Source organism: Pteropus medius, unplaced genomic scaffold, assembly GCF_902729225.1.
Source record: "Pteropus medius unplaced genomic scaffold, Ma_sr-lr_union100, whole genome shotgun sequence".
In the NCBI taxonomy this organism is placed as follows: Eukaryota; Metazoa; Chordata; class Mammalia; order Chiroptera; family Pteropodidae; genus Pteropus; species Pteropus medius.
Genome location: NW_024349802.1, coordinates 2,993,020 through 3,011,191, shown reverse-complemented (window position 1 = coordinate 3,011,191; position 18,172 = coordinate 2,993,020). Strand labels below are relative to the sequence as shown.

The window sequence follows — 18,172 nt, the reverse complement described above, 5'->3', positions numbered from 1 at the left end:
GTTTTATCATTTTTCAGAGACTATTTTTTTAGAGCAGTTTTAGGGTTACAGAACAATTGGGCAGGAGGTACCGAGTTCCCCTTGCACACAGTTCCCTGACCGTTGACATTCTGCATTCGTGGGCTATGTTTGTTCCAACCTTCGGACCAATATATTGATTCGTTCCAGTTGATGAGCCGACACTGACCTGTTCTTACTAACGGAAGCCGAGTCAGGGTCCCAGTGTCGCATGTTCTGGGGGTTTCGACGAATGCGTGACGTCACACACTGCCATTGTCACACCTCATTTTTATTTTCAGTGCTGGGGTCCAAAAAGCTTCTGGGTGTAGAAACAGAAGGCTCTGGAATGTGGCCACAGATTTCATGTGGAGGTTAGGTCAAGGTCAGTGCTAAGACAGCTCTGACGAACAACCAAGAGCTCCAGGCAGAGCAGGAGCTGGGGTGGTGGGGAGCTGCCCATCGGCCTTGCGCAGGCGCCCACCAGCCTGCCCTCTATCCCCCGCCTCTGGACATTGGGTTCGGTCACCCCAAAACAGGAAAGAGAAGACTCAGCTGGCAGGGGCTGGGTCTGTGACCCGGCGCAGGGCGGCCCCAGCCACTCAGAGCCTCAGCTTTGGCCCGAGGCTATGCTGTGAGCCCTGCCCGTTCCCCTGGGCCTTACAGGGGGCACATGGAACCCCAGTTTTCCCCAGCTCCGGCCAGACCGCAGGCTCCCATGCCATGTCTGCTGTTGCTACCCAGGAGACTGGACAAACCTGGAACTGACTCGCGTTCAGCTTCCTCATCTGTACAAAGCAGCCCTGTTCCGGTATCACCTAATGATAGGTGGGTTGGGAAGGCCAGGCAGGTGACCGTCCCCTCCCACGGTGCCTGGTGCGTCACAAATGCTTGGAAAGTATTAACACGAATCACCCGCGTTCCAGTGGCCCCTGGTCCAGCCGATGGTGGAACATCAAAGGAAGCGGTTTGGGGTTTGCGAGGCTCTTTCCCATTGCATGCTGGGAAGAGGTCCTCTGAGCGTGGTGGGGGTTCCGGCAGCCAGCCAACGCGGGGCCGCCGGGGCTGTAGGAATCAGAGGGGCCCCAGGCAGAGGAAAGGGCCAGAAGTGAGGACGCCCGGCCTCACGGCCTCGCCCCCCAAATCCGTGATGGGTGCTCCCACCCCTCGGCTTCCTCGCCCGAGGCAGAGCGGGGATCGGGTGCTTCTCAAATGAACGTCCCGGGGGCCTTTCCGCACGGGTTGCTGATGCGGGTCGGCGCCTTCGGCCAGCCCCAGCGGTGCCTGTACCGCTGGCCCACAGAACACGCCGAGTCCCAAGCAAGGTGAGGACGCCGTGAAGGGCTTTCCCGTCGTTCCGCGCGTCGTGGCGCCCCTCACGAAGCCCTCTGCACTCGAGTCCCTGCTCCCCGCTCTCCCGGTTCATAGCTGTGTGTCCATCAGTCCTTACCGTGCAGCATGTGCTCTGGGCCAGGACCCGTGGGTCCTGGGGATTTTGTGGCGATGCACAGGCCAGCCCCTGCCTTCATGCAGCATAGGGTCCAGCTATGGGGTCATCATCTGGTCCACACCCCAGTCGTCCCTGCCAGACAGAGCACCTGAGAGAATATGGGCCTGTGTCTCCTTCACATCTCTGCCCAGGGCCTGGCATAGCCTCTGAGGCAGGGGCAGGTGATGGACGGGAGGGCGGAGGCGAGAGGCGGGCTGGACGGGAGGACCTGTTTCCGGGAAGCTGACGCGAAACGGTGCTGTGATTCGTCGCGTTTAGTGCTAACTCTGCCTTTTCTTCCAGTCTTTGCCATCTGGACACATACAAGGAGCTTTCGAACAGGCCAATAAAGAAGAAAACAGAGAGAAAAACAGATATCCCAACATCCTTCCCAGTAAGATTTTACTTTTTCGCGTCATCAGTGGTGTTTGACTAGCCCGCATGCCCTTGCGGCTCCCGGTGCCGGTGCCGGTGCCGGTCCCGGTGGGCAGCGTGAGGCTCCCGCACCAGGAGGTGGGGCCCAGGTCAGCTCCAGAGGACAGAGGCGCTCACACCTGGGCGTCGAGGCACCTATCACTCATGGACTCAGGCAGCCTGTCTGGCTGCTAAGCCTGTGCTCCAACGTTGAGACCTGGGCTGCCTGAGGCCGAGAGGGGGCCACCTGCATCAGCTGGCAGGGCCCCTCCTGTCGGGTCCTGTCCTGAGCCCTGACCTGGGGCAGCTGGCGGCCCTGAGTGTCTCCGGCTCTCAGACTCAGCGGCCTTAGGCACCAGCATCTAGTCCCCAGGGTCAGGGACAGAAATGACAAATAAGAAACCTGTATGGCTTTGGTAGGTTGTGGGGAGACTTAGAACCAACCCAGTTTTCAACCCAACAGCTGCGGGTGCCGTGGGCTAGCGAGCGTGGGATCCAGGGAGGGGGCAGGGCAGGAAGCTGACAGATCTGTCCGGGTGGCCCTGGGCGGGCAGCATTCACAGCCAGCCTCGTGGCCTGGGACGAATGTGACGTCCTTCTCCTGGCCTGGGCCCCACCTGCCGGCTTTGCTCATCAGGCTAACAATATGGCAGCCTGAAATTCAGGGGTGAGCTCTGGCCCCGAGGCCCGCCCCCATTCCAAGGGACCTCTCTTCCCAGGCCGTGCCTCCGCTGCAGGGAGTGAGCCAGCCTGTGTGACGGCCTCGGCGTGTTGGCTCTCGGTCACGTTTCGGGGTTAGAGTTGCATCCACCTGCTCCGTAGGTGAGGGCAGCTCCAGTCTCTGGATTTGCAGCCCTTGGTAGGAGCAGTTCTTTCCCTTTGACATGCCTGGGACTCACAGGTGGCTTTGCACAGCCCGGGCCTAACGCTTTCTCATCCTGCGCGTGTTTGCAGAGGGGCCACAGCTGCCGTGGTCATGCAGCTGGGCTGGCGGTGGCTCGGAGCCGGGTTAGGCTTGGACGGGCCCAGACGATCGCGCTGGGAGGATTTGCCGCTAGACGGGGGGTGGGAGCTCCGAGACAGGGAGGAGGCGAGTGACATGGCCGGAGCAGCTCAGAGGAGAGGAGAGCGTGGCAGGAGGTTTGGGGTCTGCGCAACGATTGTGTCAAATTAAGATGGAGACATTTCGAAATGAGCAGCTATCGTTAGTATACTTGGCCTAATTAATCAGAGTAATCCACACACCGGTCTGCGAGGCGCATGCGTGGAAGACACTCGGGGCCAAGCACCTGCTAGGTCCTAGTGTCTTAGACACTAAACCCTTCATCCTCCGAGGGAGACGTGGTTAATTAAAAGAAATGGGAGTGGGATTAACGGCCAGGTGTGGGAATTACCTGCACCGCCCCAGGTGTGAGGGCCCAGGATGGGGCACCGTCCCCACTGAGAGTCACCGGCTGGGAAGGGCCACATAGGCCTCCCGCGTGTCTTGTCCAAGCTGCATTCCCAACTGCAGAACGAGGCAGGCCTGTCCACGAGCATGCGTGATGGGCAGAACAGGCCTTTCCGGCCTCCCTGAGGTGAGGGCCCTGCTCCTCACCCCTTTGGCCCAGGAGTGCTGCACCGAAGGAAACTGAGGGTGGTGGCAGTCATCAAGGGCCAGGGGACTCTGACGTGACACGCTTCACATGGGTGGGACATGGGGTTTACGGAATGGTGGCATGGAGACACTCGGGGTGTGACCTGGAGATGGCCAACTGGGTGGCATCCGACACTGGACGTCAGCAGGACATGTAGGGTAAATGACAGGGCTGTCTGATTAAACTGAGCAGTTGGCCGCAGACACACAGGGGCCCAGCTGATGACCTGGCACAGGAGTGGGCTGGGCCACGGAACACTGTACAGGGGACTCCGGCCCGCTCCCCTGTCCCCAGGGGGTGTGAGACCACGCTCTTAGTGTGGGCTTAGGGCCAGCAGGCAGGGCAAGGGGCCCCAGTCCCCAGCCCTGAGCACCTTCTGGCCTCCCCCACTTGGCCCAAGCCCAGCTGGCTATAAGTTCACCAGATTCACAAGATGCCCTGGGAGGGGGCGGGGTGCGGGCGGGTCCCAGTCCTGGATGTGGCTCTGAGGACAGAACCGAGAAAGCTGCCTACTGTATCCGAGAGGCCAGGTCATGGAAAGACTCCTTGGCCTATGGCGAGAAACATCCTCTTTTCTGGAAAAAATGCCAACAGCTGATAAATTTAGGAAATAATGTTTTGAAAGTGAAGTGTGACTTTTTGGAATAAAAAGACAGGAAGTGCTTAGAAACTGCGAGATTCTAAATCTAACCAGAAGTCTATTTTTCAGCCCTGGCTTTCTATAGCCGCCCTCAAAGCGTAAATTCTAGTTTATTTTCAACCGGCTGCCAAAGCTGTTCCCGCCTCAGAACCATCAGCCCCCGAGCCAGAGGGTCTCACGGCCAAGAACGTGAGTTTGGGCTTTAACGTCCTGACCACCCCGTACAGGCCGTGACTGTCCCTGAGGCCTGCAGTGGCCCGTCCTTTGCAAGCAGCAGGACAGCCCTAGCCCAGTGACAGGAAGCCGAGACCGTGGGTGTCTGAGGCCACAGCCACTTCCAGGGAGACGGGAGACACAGCCAGGACCAGAGTCTTCATCCCACATGGGCACCCTCCCCAGTTAGCTCCAGTCCTGTGGGGACGAGGGGGGGGACAAAGCAGGGACAAGGACACAGAATTATTCAATAATTAAATACTTACAAAGTACCGAGCTCCGTGCCCAGTGCTGTGCCCAGCACAGGCTTAATAACCTCAGGCAGCTCTGCCCTGGGCACCAGGCTGAGTCTGGGCACCTTCGTGTTGATTCTCTGGGGGAGGCCGGCCGCTCGCACACCAGCCGGGACCCAGGGCCGGACACAGCGCTCCCCGTGGCCCATGAAACGTCTCATTTCTTTTAAATGCAGGAGAAAATATGTGATCATCTCATGGGGTTTCCATTCATCTTTGTATGAACTACTAACACATTTATAAAATAAAAGGTGTAATATTTCTTTACGGAGGAAGGAGCCCGTGAAGGCAGAAGTGACAAGGACCCACAAAAGTCATAATGGGGCCTTGCTGGAAACCTCCCCAGCGTGTGTGTACACACGCGCCCCAGGAACACACACACGGCAGCCTGACACACTCACGCAGAGTGCTCCCCCGTATCTTCCGGGCAGTCGTATGTCAAGTCTGGGTCTGTGTGGGCCCCGCTTGCCTTCCTCTCTGGGCCAGACCCGGAGGATGAGAATTGGGGTCTGGAGTCCCGAACCCCAGACCCGGATGTCCCCTTGTGCAGCGGTATAGTAGCCCTCTCCCTGGAAAGCACAAGACAGTGACCCCAACGGTCCTCCCAGTGACCCTGACAGAGAGTCCTCCCAGTGACCCTGACAGAGAGTCCTCCCAGTGACCTTGACAGACAGTCCTCCCAGTGACCCTACGCAGGATCAGAGAATTTGGTCGTTGCACTGTGGGGTCGCACACCTGCTGCCCCGTTCCTGTGTGGTGCCCGCTCCTGGCCTTCAAGCTCCTCACCTCTGACCCCGCCCTCCCTGATCACCGCGGAGGACCTGGTCGTGTCCTTTGTCACGATTAACTCTGCAGCTGGAAGAAACGAGGGCAGACGTGATCCCTTCTCTCATCATAGGTCTGTTTTTGTTTCTTTATAGACGATCATTCCAGAGTGATTTTGAGCCAAGTGGATGGAGTCCCCTGTTCAGACTACATCAACGCTTCGTACATAGACGTAGGTCTGCCCTTCCCCGGCCCAACACGCACACCTGGACCCCCGGGTTTTGAGAGAATCGTGACTGGTGGGCATTTTCTTCTCTGGGTCCAGGAAGTAAACTGTCACAGCCTTCCTGGGTGGCTTGACCACACCACAGAGAGCGTGGAAGCACCCACGCCTTTTGCATTAGCATCCGTGTCCTGGGATTCATTTTCAAGAAACAGAGATAAGCACCAAGGATGTTCATTACAGCATTATTTATATCACTGACAAAATAGAGCAGGAGGGTCCAGGCGTAAAATCCCATGCAATGGATTATTAAGAATCCATTTTAATTGAACCTTAAAATATATTTTAATATGAATTACAAAATTATCATAAAGCGTAAGAATTTGTGCGTATATACAAGGTAGATATATGTAAATGTCTGTGTGGCTGCCCGTGTGTGTCTCGGGAAGTAGTCACAGAATGTAAGGCTAGAGGGGAACATACGAAAATAGCATTTGTTATTCCGAGGTCGCTGCTGCATTTTCTTACTTTTTTTTGTTTTTCAAATTTTTCATGATGAATGTGTATTACTCTCTAACAATGATCACAAAGTCTTTTCTGCAAAAATGATCCTGAAAAATTATCCATCTGATTTTGTTTTTCTAGGGTTACAAGGAGAAGAATAAATTCATAGCAGCTCAAGGTGAGCTTTTCATTGTTACTTTCTGAACACGATTTTGGTGAGATGACGTGGGTGCCTCTTGCTTCCTGTACTGAGGATACCAGCTCTGTGTGCATGTGCGTGTCCATGTGCACTGTTACACGCGCGTGGCCCGATTCCGGTCTGTGCACACGGGACGAAAGGTGCCACGAATGTCATAGAGCCTTGGGACCCCACTCGCAGATGCTGATTCCTCACCCTACTGCAATGCTCCCTACTCACAGTCGCTCCGCTGCCCGGGAGGGTCACCTCCCACGTAGTGAGAAATGCAGGCACTCGGGCCCCGCCGGACCCGCCGTGCTGGATCTGCGTTTCGGCCCGCAGGCCCTGGCCACTGCGCGTTAGTTTGCGATGCACTCTCCCTACAAAAGGGGCCCCCTGAGAGCAGAGGAGTCGGGTCCCCCGAGGGTGTATTGCCCCCACCCTGTCAGGGCAGACAGAGATGGAGCCTACGGGGTGTCTGTAGCTAGAGGATGCTTTAGTCCTTAACCTGGCCCACGACCCACTTTGCACTTGTGAGAACTTTCCTTCCGGAGGCATCCCGCCCCCAAGGGCAGCTGTTGGTCCAGGAGGGGGCTCACACTGGTTCCCCGACTTCCTCTCCCCTGGGCAAGACGGTCCCCGATCCAGTGTAATCAGAGTCACCTGGGAGCTTGATTCCGCCCACCCCCTGCCCCCGCCACACACACGCACACGACAGCAGGGATGTGCCCAGCTCTAGGTGCCAGGAAGCCTGACACAGACCAAAGTCCTTTTCTCTGTCATGAGGCCAGCCCAGGGCGGGGCAGCTGCTCGAGGGACAGGGACCTCTTCATGGTCCTGCCCCACCCTCTTTAGCCTGTCACTCAGGGCCACGAGATGGCTGCTGCACCTCCGGGCACTGTCTCTGCATTCAGGCTGGAAAGGGGGCAAAGGGCAGAGGACTTTGTTCCAGGGACACTTTATCCTTTGTTCAGATTCCCCTTCCCCAGGGACTTCAGCCCTCAGCTCGGTGGGCTGCTGACAGATGAGATGCTCAGGAAGGAAAAGGGCGAGACGCGGAGGGCCTCCCTCTGCACCCCCACCACACGCGCGCACGCGCGCACACACACACACACACACACACCACAGTCCACTCTGATTCAGCGCTTCCGGGTCGCCATTCTGAGGCCGTCAGAGAGCCCGCCTGCTTTCTACCCACCTCCCATCTGAATACCCGTTGTTGCCTATGACTGGAACCCATCTGGGGTCAGTTATTCAGCTCCTTGAGGTCCCTAGTGTCCCTGCTCCCCCAGGGTTATCCGGAAGTGTGGCAGAAAGAGGTGGAGGCTGGCGACCGACTGGTCCCTCCCAGCCCCGTGGGTTCTGGAATTCTGTAGGGCATGACCTTGACCGCCAGCCCTCTTGTGCCTCAGCAAAGCTGGAGAACAGTGTCCCAGGGTCGGGGTGCCAGGGGCTGGGGCCTGCAGTGACTTCTCCTTGTGCTTGCATTTGACTTTGGGGTCATCTTCCACTTACAGGCCCTAAGCAGGAGACGGTTAATGACTTCTGGAGAATGGTCTGGGAGCAGAAGTCCGCCACCATCGTCATGTTGACGAACCTGAAAGAGAGAAAGGAGGTGAGGGCCGGACTGGGCTGGGAGGACTTTACGTTTTGCAGCTGTCGCTGGGGGTGGAGGCGGGGAGGGTGCTTACCACTTCCTCCCCCCTTATCACTGCAGGGAAAAAAAAAGAAAGAAAGAAAGAAAGAAAGAAAGTCACCACCCCTTGGCCCGCAGCAGTTTTCTCTTGAAACAAAATCTCTGAGTTCCCATAGCTCTGCTGCTCTGGACCACTGCCTTGGCAGCCCTGACTCCATGATGGGGCAGCGGATTCTAGAATTTAGATTTTCTTAGTGTATTGAGCATACAACGCAGCGGACCTCTGACTATGAAGACAAATGGCTTCCTGCCTATTTATCCAGACTAGAGAAACACATTTGAAAACTAAGATATACTAAACAAATGAGGACTTGTCCTTCTGATATATTTAATCGGCTATTTCTAATTCGGAAAGTAATGTGCATTATAAGAACTTGAAGCCTCTATGAAGGAGAAAACTTAAACAGATTCAAGTTCTCCATGTGACAGATGAAGTGGCATCTGCCTCCTGGACAGGCATTCTCCCCGGCAGGGGCGTATGCAGCCGCCAGAAGCAAAGCCTCCTCACGCAATTTACATTGCCCTGGGAGGGGCCTGCAGCAAACAGAAAGCAGACAAACGTAGACATGTCAGCAGGTGACACAAAAAATATGGAGAGTGAAGGGGACAGTGGTCCAAAAGGGATGAGCCCCCGGCCCCCAGCGCAGCCTGGCCCTGGGCTGGGCCCTGGGTGTAGACATGCAGAGGTGTTTGCATGGATTAGGCCTTCACTTAGGCTGAAGGGGCACAGACCCTGTGGCATACGCCTGAACACGGCATCTCCGAGGTGTGAAAGCAGGGGTCCAGAGGCGGAACAGCACCCCCTCGGGTCCTGTCCAGGACACGGGGATGGGTACTCGGTTGCAGGTGATAGTGGGGCCGGGTCTTCGAGACTGGGGGAATTTTACCAAATCCAGCCAGAGCAGCAGCGATGGGCAGGGCCATGCGCTCAGGGAACAGAGAACCTGCTGGGCCCCGAGGTGCCCACGCCGGGGGCAGGACAGCCGCAAAGGCATCAAGGAGCTAGGCTCGGGAGCCCAGGGGCCGAGACAGGGTGGGCATGGGGCCTGAGTTTTAGGAAATGAGTTCATTCTCCAGAATGAAGGAAGAATTGGGAGCTAGAGGGAGACTTATTAGAGGTAGGGAGACTGTTCTAGCGTGTTCTATCCTGAGGGCCAGAGCAGACCGAGGGGAAGGCCCAGCTTGGCGGGAGTGGGACACAGTGATCCTGCCCCCTCTGCCCAGGGCCTGCCATGTCCTGGGCCGGGCCAGGGCCTGCGAGGTGCTGCTCTCGGCCTCTGCTCTCTGTCACCCCCTGACTTGGGACTGCTGGCCATCCCCAGGGAGGCTCAGGCGGCTCCACTGGGGTTCAGGAGAAGGGACGCCCTTTGAGGTGGAAATTTCAGGCCCTGGGGAACTCGGGCGGGGTGGAAGGCGGAGGCAGGCAGCCCCGGCCTGAGGCTCGAAGCAGCGCCCGCCCCCAGCGCCACTGTCACCAACCACGCAGGAAATAGCCTCCAACCTCCACTTCCGGTTGTGGTAGGGCGGGGGCGGGGTTTTGTTTTCCCTCCCAGGGAGTTGGGACAGGCCGCGGAGGGCCGGCCTTCTTGTGGTTCCTGCCCTGGCCACCCTGTCTTGCTGGACAGAGCTACTAGAGGGGGCTGAGACAGACAGGCAGGGACAGACGCTTCACAGAAGGGCCCTGCTCCCTGAGCAGGTGCTGTGGCAGGGCCCTGCCCGAGGAGAGGGGGTGTCCAGGAGCCCCGGGCCCCCTGGGACTGGCCACCCGCCTCGACCACCCTGAAGGTGGAGGGCATTTACACACATGAAACACAGTAAGATCTCCCCAGAAGCGGGGGCCCCCGAGAACGCCCCCACCTCCCCCGCCCTCACTCTGTTGCTACGTTACTTGACATTTTCTCAGTGATATCACCCTGAAGCCTCTGACTGGATTGTTCCATTTCTGTGACTCAGAGTGGGCCTGCTTCTGTGCCTCGATCTTCACTGTTTCACATGAAATCATTTCCCAAGAGAGTTCCCTTTTCGTCCCTGCCCGCCCTTCTGCTGCGGCTCCCCCGGCATCAACATCCTGGCCGAACCTTGTGAAACGCAGCTGCTTTGTGGTCTCATGATCTGACGGGGAGGGAGGGACGGAGTCTGCTGTGGGGACGAGGAGGCCCCGGGCATGAAAACATCCAGCTCCTGGCCCTGGGGGCGCCACAGAAACAGCCTCGGGTCCCTGAGCGTGAGCCTTTCGGGGCCTTTGAGGGCCCCTTCAGAGACACCCAGGGTCAGGGCCTAGGGCGAGGGCTCCGGTAAACACCAAGACACAGTTTGTTTTGTAAGATTAGAAATTCTCCCGACTTGGCCCCTTTCCGAGATGCCCGTCGGGTGCCAAGGAGGCTGCTGAGTCCCCGAGACCTCGGCGGAGTGGACCTCCCCCACGTGGTGCGTCCTCACGCGCCCGCATCCCCCGTGCCCAGGAGGACTGGCTGAGGCGCCCTGGTGTCCTCTCCCGGGAGCTCGTGGGGGGCCTTCAGAGTTCCGAGGGACGGAAGGCCCAGAAGGTGGCCGCTCGCCATGTGCCGCCCTTGTCAGAGGACAGCGGGAAGGTGACGTCACCCCCTGGTTCATTGCTGTCCACTGAGAGCAGGCGCGACCCAGATGAAATTGTGCCCAGTGAGCAGAGCAGGTCCGAGCCACCTGTTGAGCCCGGTGGGAGCCCTGGCCACTTTGGGACAGGCGCCCTGCTCTGCGGGGCCAGCGAGGCAGTTCACTCTACTTCTGGGGACAGTGACTGGATGACTGCGTGTGACATCGTGGGTGTCGAACTCAGAAAGAGCCCCGGATACCGGCTCCAGGCAGCCCTCGACCAGGGGTGTGGCCTCGGTGTCCCCATCGATAAGGACACACTTTTCCGTGCTCTTTCGCGGCTCAGGGACCCACGAGCCCGGGGCCCGGCATGGGCGAGGCCCATGTCGACGGCGGGCGGGGCGGTGACCGGCGCCCACAGACCTGCTGTTCCCGTTCGCTTATTCCGTGCAGGAGAAGTGCTACCAATACTGGCCGGACCAGGGCTGCTGGACGTACGGGAGCGTCCGGGTGTGCGTGGAGGACTGCGTGGTCCTCGTGGACTACACCGTCCGCAAGTTCTGCATCCAGGCGGTAAGTGCTTTGGTGACCGACTTCTGGAAGGCAGGTCCGGGGAGCGGGGCGTCCAGAGCGGACGCTCGTCCTCGTGCGTCACACGAACAGCTTTGCCCGCCCCCACCCCGGCGCCGTGGCGGCTCTTGCTGAGTGGGGACCGAGGCCGGGGGCTGCTGGACGGGGACGGGGCTGAGTGTACCGAGGACGAGGGGCAGGTGCACGAGCGTCCCCAGGCACCACTGGGCGCTCCTGGCTCCCAGTGACCGTTCCGGGCGGAGGAAGTGAGTCAGGCAGAGGGGTTCGGGCTTGGGGGCCGCCTCCTCAGCAGCACAGTGCCACGTCACACACTGAGATCACGAGGCAGAATTGTAACAGTTTCACAATTATGTCTGAAACTTCCTCCTTACTTTTCACACTCGCTTCCCGCGAGTTCTCCCCCGAAAGGTTTTAAGGCGGTCCTCCCTCCGCGAAGATGCCAGTGCACAAGGCAGATGAGGTTGAGACGCAAGACGTTTAAGGAAAAAAGTTACAGAAACAGAAAGGCATGTTATCAGGAATCAAAGGTAGAGTGACTGTGGGAGTTAGGTTGCAAAACATGAATCTGAAGTTTCTAGAAGCCACAGTGAAAAAGAGGAAAGGATGAACTTTGTCATTCTGGCTGACTCTGCTTGCCTTCCTCCCAGACCCACACCCACACGGACACGCACGTACACACACGTGCACCTCACATGCACATACATGCACACACGCATACACACACCCACACATACATGCACACGGGCACACGCTCACAGACACACACGCACGAACACACACACATACACTGTAGAACCTTCTGTGTTCTGGAGCAGGGGACCAAACTCGGGGTAACAAAAACTGAGGAAGACTCCGGGGAGTCTCCTGTAAGCAGGCTAATACCACCATCTTTTCCCCCCAAATTAAGACACTTTGGGGAGGGAAATGGTGTGCCGTTGGCACACAGGACCACAGGCAAAGAGAGGCGGCCACCCCGCTTACCAGTGAGGTTCGCGAGTCCTAGGCCAGCTTGACAGACGTGCCTGTCAGCCCGGAGCCCCCCCGACTTGGTCCCCCACGCAGCGCGGTGCGTGTCCAGAGCTGGCAGCAAGCATCAGCATCGGCCTCTTTCATGAAGGGCGTCCTGCTGCTGTCGATGGGCCCCGCCCCGCACGCGTGACCCCGGCTGCCCAGGGAGATGGCGGGGCAGGGGCGGCCCCCGCTCACACCTCCGTGTCCCGGCAGCAGCTCCCTGACGGCTGCAAAGCCCCACGGCTTGTGTCTCAGCTGCACTTCACCAGCTGGCCCGACTTCGGGGTGCCCTTCACCCCCATTGGGATGCTCAAGTTCCTGAAGAAGGTGAAAACGCTCAACCCTGTGCACGCCGGGCCCATCGTGGTCCACTGCAGGTGCGTCCGGCCTCCGGGGCCAGCCACGTGGGGGGGCTGGGCTGCTTTGGGGAAATGGCCAGTCGACAGGCATGGGGGGTGCAGAGGGGAAGGCAGGTGCTGCGAACGCGCCCCGCCCACTGTGAACAGGAGCCGCAGTGGCAGCCCGAGGCTGTCTCAGGGTCATGGCTGGAGGGACGGCCAGCACCCCCGCCTCATGCACATCGTGGGAGCGGAGCCCTTTCGTCAATGGCACACGAGGGGAACCCCAATATGTAAAACAGACAAGAGCCGAGAGGCCAGGGTTGGCGATGACAGTGAGCTCCGACGGGTCTCTTTGGCCTCCCCTTCATCACCCCTGGGGGCCCTCAGGTCAGCCCCAGGAACAGAGGTGGAGACCACGCTCCCGCCAGGAGCCCCAGGTCTTTCTGGAAGAGCGTGGGGGGCTGGGGGGGCGGGGTGCACCCCGGGTGGGGAAGCACATAGCTGGGCGAGCCATGCCGCCAGGCGTCCCGGACACCGGGGCGTGTGCCAGGCCGCCCCCTCGGGCTCGGGCCCTTGTCCGAGACGCACAGGAAACCTGGGAGGGTCCTGTGTCTGGGTCAGTGGCGGCTGACACTGTGCTCATCCCTTGGCTGTGGAAAAGCAGGTTTTGACGGGCCTGCAGGGGAGACCGCCTGGCCTCGGGCTCTTCACGGGGGCCCAACGCGGTCCAGTCCCTGCTGCCATGTGACCCCCACACACACAACCTTCCAGTTGGTTCTGTTCAGGCGCCTCCACACACCTGCTGGGCAGAGCGTCTTCACCTGTCTGCACCTGGTGATTTTCTCTAAACCTGTGAAAAGCTAAGACCCCTCAGAGGGCCTCTCGAGTGTCATCTGCTCTGCCCCCCACCCCCACCGTGAGAGCAGAGTGTGAGGCCAGCCAGGGACTCTCTGCTTCCTGTCCCCAGCACCACATGGGGGGCTGGCTGAAAAGAGCCACAGACACACACCAAAGGGGACAGTTGGGGGCTTCATTCGATAAGTCGTGAGCCTTCCGTTCAAAAGGTCACTTCCCTTTCTCACAAGAGGTCAGAGCTGCAGGGGCTGGAGGGGGCGGCCAGTTCTGGCTTGTGCAGTTCCTGCGGGAGCTGCGCAGAGAGGCGGGCCACCAGGAATCTGATCCGGACAGATTCCCCAGGGAGGTGACCGCTCAGCGGGCACGTAAGCTAGAGACACACCGCTTCAGGGCTGAGGGCAGGACGCAGGGCAGTGGGCTGAGGGCAGGACGCAGGGCGGGGGGCCGAGGGCAGGACGCAGCGGGAGCCGGCTCATCCCTCCCGTGGCGTGACCTTGACGCAGGACCCGGCCTGCTGTGCCTCTTTTCTTATTATGAAGAACCCGGAAAAGCTATTATCTAGTGCGACGCTTTTTTAAAAAGTCTCATTATACAAGCGATAACATTTGGTAATAGAGGAAAAATCTGTACAACTTCACAGAAGGCTGACCACAGCTCTTTTTTAAAATTAAGTGCGTCGGGATAACAGTGATCAGTGACACGTAGTTTTCAGGTACACGGGAGCGGAAGTCTGGTCTTCGTCACCGTAGGTTCGACCCCTTCACCCCCTCATCCTCCCATCTGTAACCACCACTAAGTTGTCTGTATGTGTGAGCCCGTTTTTGTGTGTTTTGTTTAGTTAGTTAGTTCGTTACTTTTTGTTTTGTATTCCCGTATAAGTAACCCCTTTTCCATCTGCCTTTGCCAGTTTCTAGTTGTTAGAGGAACCATTCGAGATCATTGTACTAAGATTGGGGCGCCCTCTGGTGGCCTCACAATCAATTTGCTCTTTATTTACCAAAAAAAAAAAAAAAAGGGTTGCTGTAAGTGGCGAGGTGTCTGCTAGGGGCTGGCGTGTCCCCCTGTCCTGGTGTGCCTGTGTGGGCGTGTCATTTGCCTCGGGGAAATGTGACTCACCGCAGGACTTGGCATCTTTCTTTGTCCCTGAAGCGCGGGAGTGGGCCGGACGGGCACCTTCATCGTCATCGACGCCATGGTGGACATGATGCACGCCGAGCAGAAGGTGGACGTCTTCGAGTTCGTGTCGAGAATCCGCAACCAGCGTCCCCAGATGGTCCAGACGGATGTGAGTAGCGACCCCTGGTGGCTCCACGGGCCAGACCCTGCTCGCCCTGGTGTGGTGGGGGGGGAGGGTGCCTGGGGGGTGTCCTCTCAGTGGCGTGGGCTCAGGGGACCTTCACTCTGGGCCGTAAACTGTCGCCATTAATGGCCCCGTCTCCACAGATGCAGTACTCATTTATTTACCAAGCCTTGCTGGAGCACTACCTCTACGGGGACACCGAGCTGGACGTGTCCTCCCTGGAAAGACACCTGCAGACACTGCAGGGCAGCGCAGCCCGCTTTGACAAGATCGGCCTGGAGGAGGAGTTCAGGGTCAGTGCCCACGGGCTCAGGAGGAGAGCGGCCGGCCCTTCAGACAGAGCTGTTTCTGCTTCGTGTGTGGAGTGACCCCAGGGTGGGGGGAGCTGCCTGGCCGTCACCTGCGAGGGAGGGATAGCTTGGGGGCTCCCAGAGCACCGTGGCAGCCCAGCGGGTGTGTCTCGCGTACATTCTGTGTCCCGAGCCCTGGAATCGTCTGGAGATAGGGCAGATGCAGCCTCTGGTGGCCGTGTCGGGAGGCGGGGGCTTGCTCGGGAGTGGCGGCGTTTCACTGGCCGGCTCTGTCCTCCTTGACTGCAGAAACTGACCAATGTCCGAATCATGAAGGAGAACATGAGGACAGGCAACCTGCCGGCGAACATGAAGAAGGCCAGAGTCATCCAGATCATCCCGTGTAAGGCAGCCTGGCAGGGCGGCGGGGCGGGCGGGGCGGCCCCCCTGTGGCTTCGGTCCCTGAGAATTCACTAACCCACCTCTGGAAACCAGAGTCAAGGTCAGGGCACCCTCTGGGCTCACCCTCTGGGGGCCCTGTCAGTGCTGGGAAGCCACGAGTGACCCAGACAGTCCCATGTGTGTCCGACAGACAGCTTGTGACAAGGACTTGGAGGTGGGGGACGGACGGACACGTCCCAGAAGCAGGGAGAATTGCCCCAGGATGAGTCAGGGGCCTCTGGATTCCGAACTCCTTCCTGCCTCCCCCAAGCCTGGACGGAGGCTCGGCACCCTGTTTATACAGGGGCGGGGGGTCCTGTCCCCGGTCGTGCAGCGGGACCTGAAGGAACAGAGCTGAGCCCTTCCAGGACAGGCCTGGGAGGCGGGGCGGGCACTGACCTGGCTGAGGGCCTGGGGGAACGACGGCCACCCGGCCTGGCAGGGCCTCGGAGCCGTGGGACCCGCGTGCCGTGAGCAGGGTTGGGCCTCTGCGGGACGTGCTCAGTGGGAAGGGAAGGAAAGGCCAACCCAAGAGACATGGGCCAAGGAATGGGGGCCACCTGGTGAGAGGAGCCGCCTGAGGGCGCGGGGGAGCCTCGTCCAGACCCCTCAGAGCGCTCAAGCTCGCGACGCCGGCACAGCGACCGCACACAGGTAGAAAGCACAGGGACTGTCTGTGAGACAGCTGCGTCAGCCTCTGACCCTGGGGTCTTCAGGGCTGTGACGTCCCCTGCCCAGTACTCTGGGCTGCCCATCTGGTGGCCACTCGCCTTAAATACAGCATTTGTCACACTTATATGTTGGTACAAATCACCTCAAATCATGACAAAAGAAAATGGACATGGCATTGTTTTCAGAACTTTCCTGACAAAACGCAGCTTCCCTGGGCCGCTTACATTCCCCTGTTTTATGAAGCCAACCTCCTGAGTTCTTGGCCCTGCTCGGTGATTTTGCCCGTGGGTTTTCTGGGCCGGAAGCGGGTAGCAAGGACTGCGAGTTCGCAGGGCAGGTGGGAGTCCCCGCTAAGTGACGGACTGTCCCGCCCCGCAGACGACTTCAACCGCGTGATCCTCCCCATGAAGAGGGGCCAGGAGTACACAGACTACATCAACGCCTCCTTCATCGACGTGAGTGCCCGGCTGTCCTGTGCGAGGGCGGGGGTCCCCCCTCCGGACGCGGTTCACGGTTAACGCGCTCCCACGGGGAGGGGCGGACTGCCTCCGGAACCCACACCATTCCGTTAGCAGAATGACCTGCTTCAAAAGAATGGATAACGAACTTTCGGTGACGTCCTATTTTTTCATTCCGATTTTAATCGATAGTGATTTTCCGTTTACATCTCTGTCATGAAGCCGTTAGGGGTTGGCGCTTCTGTTTGCTTCTCTCTCGTGGTTTCTGGAACACGTTCCCCAAGGACAGTACGATTTGTGTTCAGAGCACACAGCCCCCAGCAGGCTCCCTCACGCTTGCAGAGGGGGGGAGAGGTCTGTGTCAGGATCTCTGTTTGCAGAGGAGAAAACTGTGCCCAAGGCCACTTGGGCCCCGAGTGGAGGAGCCGAGATTTGAACCCACTTCCTCCCACTCTACGCCCAGCGTTCTGACTTAGCCTAACACAGGCAAACGTGTCAGAACCAGCGCCACCAGGCGTGTTCCCAGGGGCCTGCCAGTGAGCGAAGGGGAGCCCGTGCTCCCCACTCAGAGGTGGCGCTGGGTGCTGAGGGGCAGGTGACCAGATGGAGGGGGTGTCTTGACCTATTTCCTCAGCGGGTGTATGTGTGCGTGAGCCCCTGGGGCTTGGCTCTGGGCCCGGAAGCCTGGAGAAGGTTTTCCCTAGTGGGCCGACCCCGTGCGTGAGGGCCGCCTGGGGCTGTGTGCTCTGAACACAAATCGTACTGTCCTTGGGGAACATGTTCCAGAAACCACGAGAGAGAAGCAAACAGAAGCGCCAACCCCTAACGGCTTCATGACAGAGATGTAAACGGAAAATCACTATCGATTAAAATCGGAATGAAAAAATAGGATGTCACCGAAAGTTCGTTATCCATTCTTTTGAAGCAGGTCATTCTGCTAACGGAATGGGGTGGGTTCCGGGGGCAGTCCGCCCCTCCCCGTGGGAGCGCGTTAACCGTGAACCGCGTCCGGAGGGGGGACCCCCGCCCTCGCACAGGACAGCCGGGCACTCACGTCGATGAAGGAGGCGTTGATGTAGTCTGTGTACTCCTGGCCCCTCTTCATGGGGAGGATCACGCGGTTGAAGTCGTCTGCGGGGCGGGACAGTCCGTCACTTAGCGGGGACTCCCACCTGCCCTGCGAACTCGCAGTCCTTGCTACCCGCTTCCGGCCCAGAAAACCCACGGGCAAAATCACCGAGCAGGGCCAAGAACTCAGGAGGTTGGCTTCATAAAACAGGGGAATGTAAGCGGCCCAGGGAAGCTGCGTTTTGTCAGGAAAGTTCTGAAAACAATGCCATGTCCATTTTCTTTTGTCATGATTTGAGGTGATTTGTACCAACATATAAGTGTGACAAATGCTGTATTTAAGGCGAGTGGCCACCAGATGGGCAGCCCAGAGTACTGGGCAGGGGACGTCACAGCCCTGAAGACCCCAGGGTCAGAGGCTGACGCAGCTGTCTCACAGACAGTCCCTGTGCTTTCTACCTGTGTGCGGTCGCTGTGCCGGCGTCGCGAGCTTGAGCGCTCTGAGGGGTCTGGACGAGGCTCCCC

The 18,172-nt window shown here is 58.8% G+C and overlaps 1 protein-coding gene across 1 annotated transcript in view; it reads left to right on the top strand.

Moving 5' to 3' along the window:
- The window catches only part of PTPRE (protein tyrosine phosphatase receptor type E), a 128,994-nt gene that overhangs the window by 101,511 nt on the left and 9,311 nt on the right, over window positions 1–18,172 (top strand). The window contains exons 6-15 of the mRNA XM_039835924.1: window positions 1,790–1,880; window positions 5,604–5,680; window positions 6,317–6,353; window positions 7,871–7,968; window positions 11,074–11,193; window positions 12,436–12,599; window positions 14,568–14,703; window positions 14,862–15,011; window positions 15,318–15,411; window positions 16,500–16,636. Of these exons, the coding sequence (XP_039691858.1) occupies window positions 1,790–1,880; window positions 5,604–5,680; window positions 6,317–6,353; window positions 7,871–7,968; window positions 11,074–11,193; window positions 12,436–12,599; window positions 14,568–14,703; window positions 14,862–15,011; window positions 15,318–15,411; window positions 16,500–16,636 (1,104 nt within the window). The remainder of the gene's footprint in view (window positions 1–1,789; window positions 1,881–5,603; window positions 5,681–6,316; window positions 6,354–7,870; window positions 7,969–11,073; window positions 11,194–12,435; window positions 12,600–14,567; window positions 14,704–14,861; window positions 15,012–15,317; window positions 15,412–16,499; window positions 16,637–18,172) is intronic.